Below are 2197 nucleotides of genomic sequence, written 5' to 3'. Positions count from 1 at the left end.
CGCTCGGTAAATTCCGTTTTTTTTCTTGAATGTTTCGTTTTGTCGGATGAATACACTTTTTCATCCTCTCTGACATCAACGCTGCCCTTTCCGTGTCCTTCCGCGCCACCATGATCACTGAATCCTCCTACAATGAGTATGGTAGGCCACGACCACACAACCAATCAGAAGCTACTAGAATGTCGCAGCATGCTATCATCACGCTAGGAGTACTTGCTGGTATAAATACCTCCCCTTGTGTGAAAGATCTGTCATTCAGTTGTCACACTTGCTTGAATAAACATCAATCTAGTTTAGTCTCTTAGTCAAGTCTTTTATTCTTCTGGGAACACGACGAATTGGCGACGAGAACCTCGAAGGATCCCGATCAGAAGATGACCGAAATGGATATCAGAAACGCTATCCTCCGGCTCACCGATATCCTGGCCAACCAGCAGCAGCAGATTGCAGTTCTCCTACAGAACAACGCAGTTCCCCAGGCTGGGAGCGAGAAAATAATCGAGTCGCTGGCAACGGGAATTCAAGAATTCCGGTTCGACCCAGACGGCGGAATATTTTTCGACTCCTGGTTCGCTCGGTACGAAGACGTCTTCAGGCAAGATGGGCAACATTTGGACGACGCTGCCAAGGTCAGGCTGCTCCTCCGGAAAGTCGATACGCAGTTCCACGAACGGTATCTGAACAGCATTTTGCCTAGTCACCCTCGAGACTTTGACTTTGAAACAACAGTGACAAAGCTCAAGCGTCCCTTCGGTCGACAAAAATCGCTGTTCAACGCACGGTACCAGTGCCTGCAGTACAAGAAGGACGACGCAGATGATTTCACCGCATACGCAGCTTCCATCAACAAAAACTGCGAGGCGTTTCAACTCAACCGGCTTACTAGTGACCAGTTCAAAGCTCTGCGTTTCGTATGTGGTTTACAATCGCCACGGGACGCTGACATACGAACTCGGCTCATTAGTAAGCTCGAAGCCGAAGAAAGCGCCCCACCTGCCGAAGGTTGCCAGCTTACCCTGGACAAGCTGGTAGACGAGTGCCACAAGCTCATCAACCTGAAACAGGACACACAAATGATTGAGAAGAAGGACCCCTCAATCAACGCTGTGTCCCTCCATCCAAAACCACCCGAGAAGAAGACGAAAAAGGTTCCGAAGACGCCCTGCTGGCTCTGCGGGGACTTCCATTACGTTCGTGAGTGCCCATTCCAGAATTCCACCTGCGGAAAATGCAAACGCAGGGGCCACAAAGAAGGGAACTGTTCTTCAGCCGAATCAAAGCGGAAACCAACCGACAAGCATCACCCGAGCAACCGAAAGATGAAGAGCATCAGTTTGGTGAAACCTGTTGACATCTCCAAAAAGCGCAAATTTGCTGAGGTAAATTTGAACGGTGTCAATGTGAAGCTCCAACTCGACTGTGCGGCCGACATCACCATAATTTCGACGGAAACTTGGGCTTGCATCGGGAAACCAACAATCAACCAGACGAACATCGTTGCGAATAGTGCATCCGGGAATATGCTCGACGTTTTGGGTGAATTCAGCGCACGAGTAACCATCCGGAACGTCTCAAAACGAGCATGCATCTACGTCACCAACCATCCAGATCTGAACGTCCTTGGCATCGACCTCATCGATACATTCAACCTTTGGTCGATTCCCTTCGATTCACTGGACGGGTCCACTTCGAACTTCCCTATGCAACCAACATTCGTCGCTGGGGATCAAGTCAAGGCGAAAATTCGACAAAAGAGTTCGGTCAAATGGATACCTGGTAGAATCATCGAACTCAAAAACGGAGGGAAGTACACCGTACTGCTGGACAACGGTCGACTCATCAGATCTCACACCAATCAACTGAAGGCCTGGTTCATCGAAGCAGCAGCACCGGTTCCAACACCAAATCTTCCATTGTCGATGTTGTTGGTTGATTTCGTTTGAGCTCGTACGATCTTTCTTAAAAAAGGGAGATATGGTAGGCCACGACCACACAACCAATCAGAAGCTACTAGAATGTCGCAGCATGCTATCATCACGCTAGGAGTACTTGCTGGTATAAATACCTCCCCTTGTGTGAAAGATCTGTCATTCAGTTGTCACACTTGCTTGAATAAACATCAATCTAGTTTAGTCTCTTAGTCAAGTCTTTTATTCTTCTGGGAACACGACAATGAGGACATTTCGTCCCTTCTTTG

The 2197-nt window shown here is 48.4% G+C and overlaps 1 protein-coding gene across 1 annotated transcript; it reads left to right on the top strand.

The window, feature by feature from the left end:
- The first annotated feature begins 374 nt into the window (after window positions 1-374).
- Window positions 375-1943, top strand: LOC129753719 (uncharacterized protein K02A2.6-like). The gene has a single exon (XM_055749564.1). It carries the CDS (start codon window positions 375-377, stop codon window positions 1941-1943), a length of 1569 nt encoding a protein of 522 aa, XP_055605539.1.
- Window positions 1944-2197: the final 254 nt, after the last annotated feature.

The sequence above is a fragment of the Uranotaenia lowii genome, chromosome 3 (genome assembly GCF_029784155.1).
Source record: "Uranotaenia lowii strain MFRU-FL chromosome 3, ASM2978415v1, whole genome shotgun sequence".
NCBI classification, from domain to species: Eukaryota; Metazoa; Arthropoda; class Insecta; order Diptera; family Culicidae; genus Uranotaenia; species Uranotaenia lowii.
Note: the sequence above shows the minus strand (reverse complement) of the source record. Positions and strands in the feature narration are given on the sequence as shown.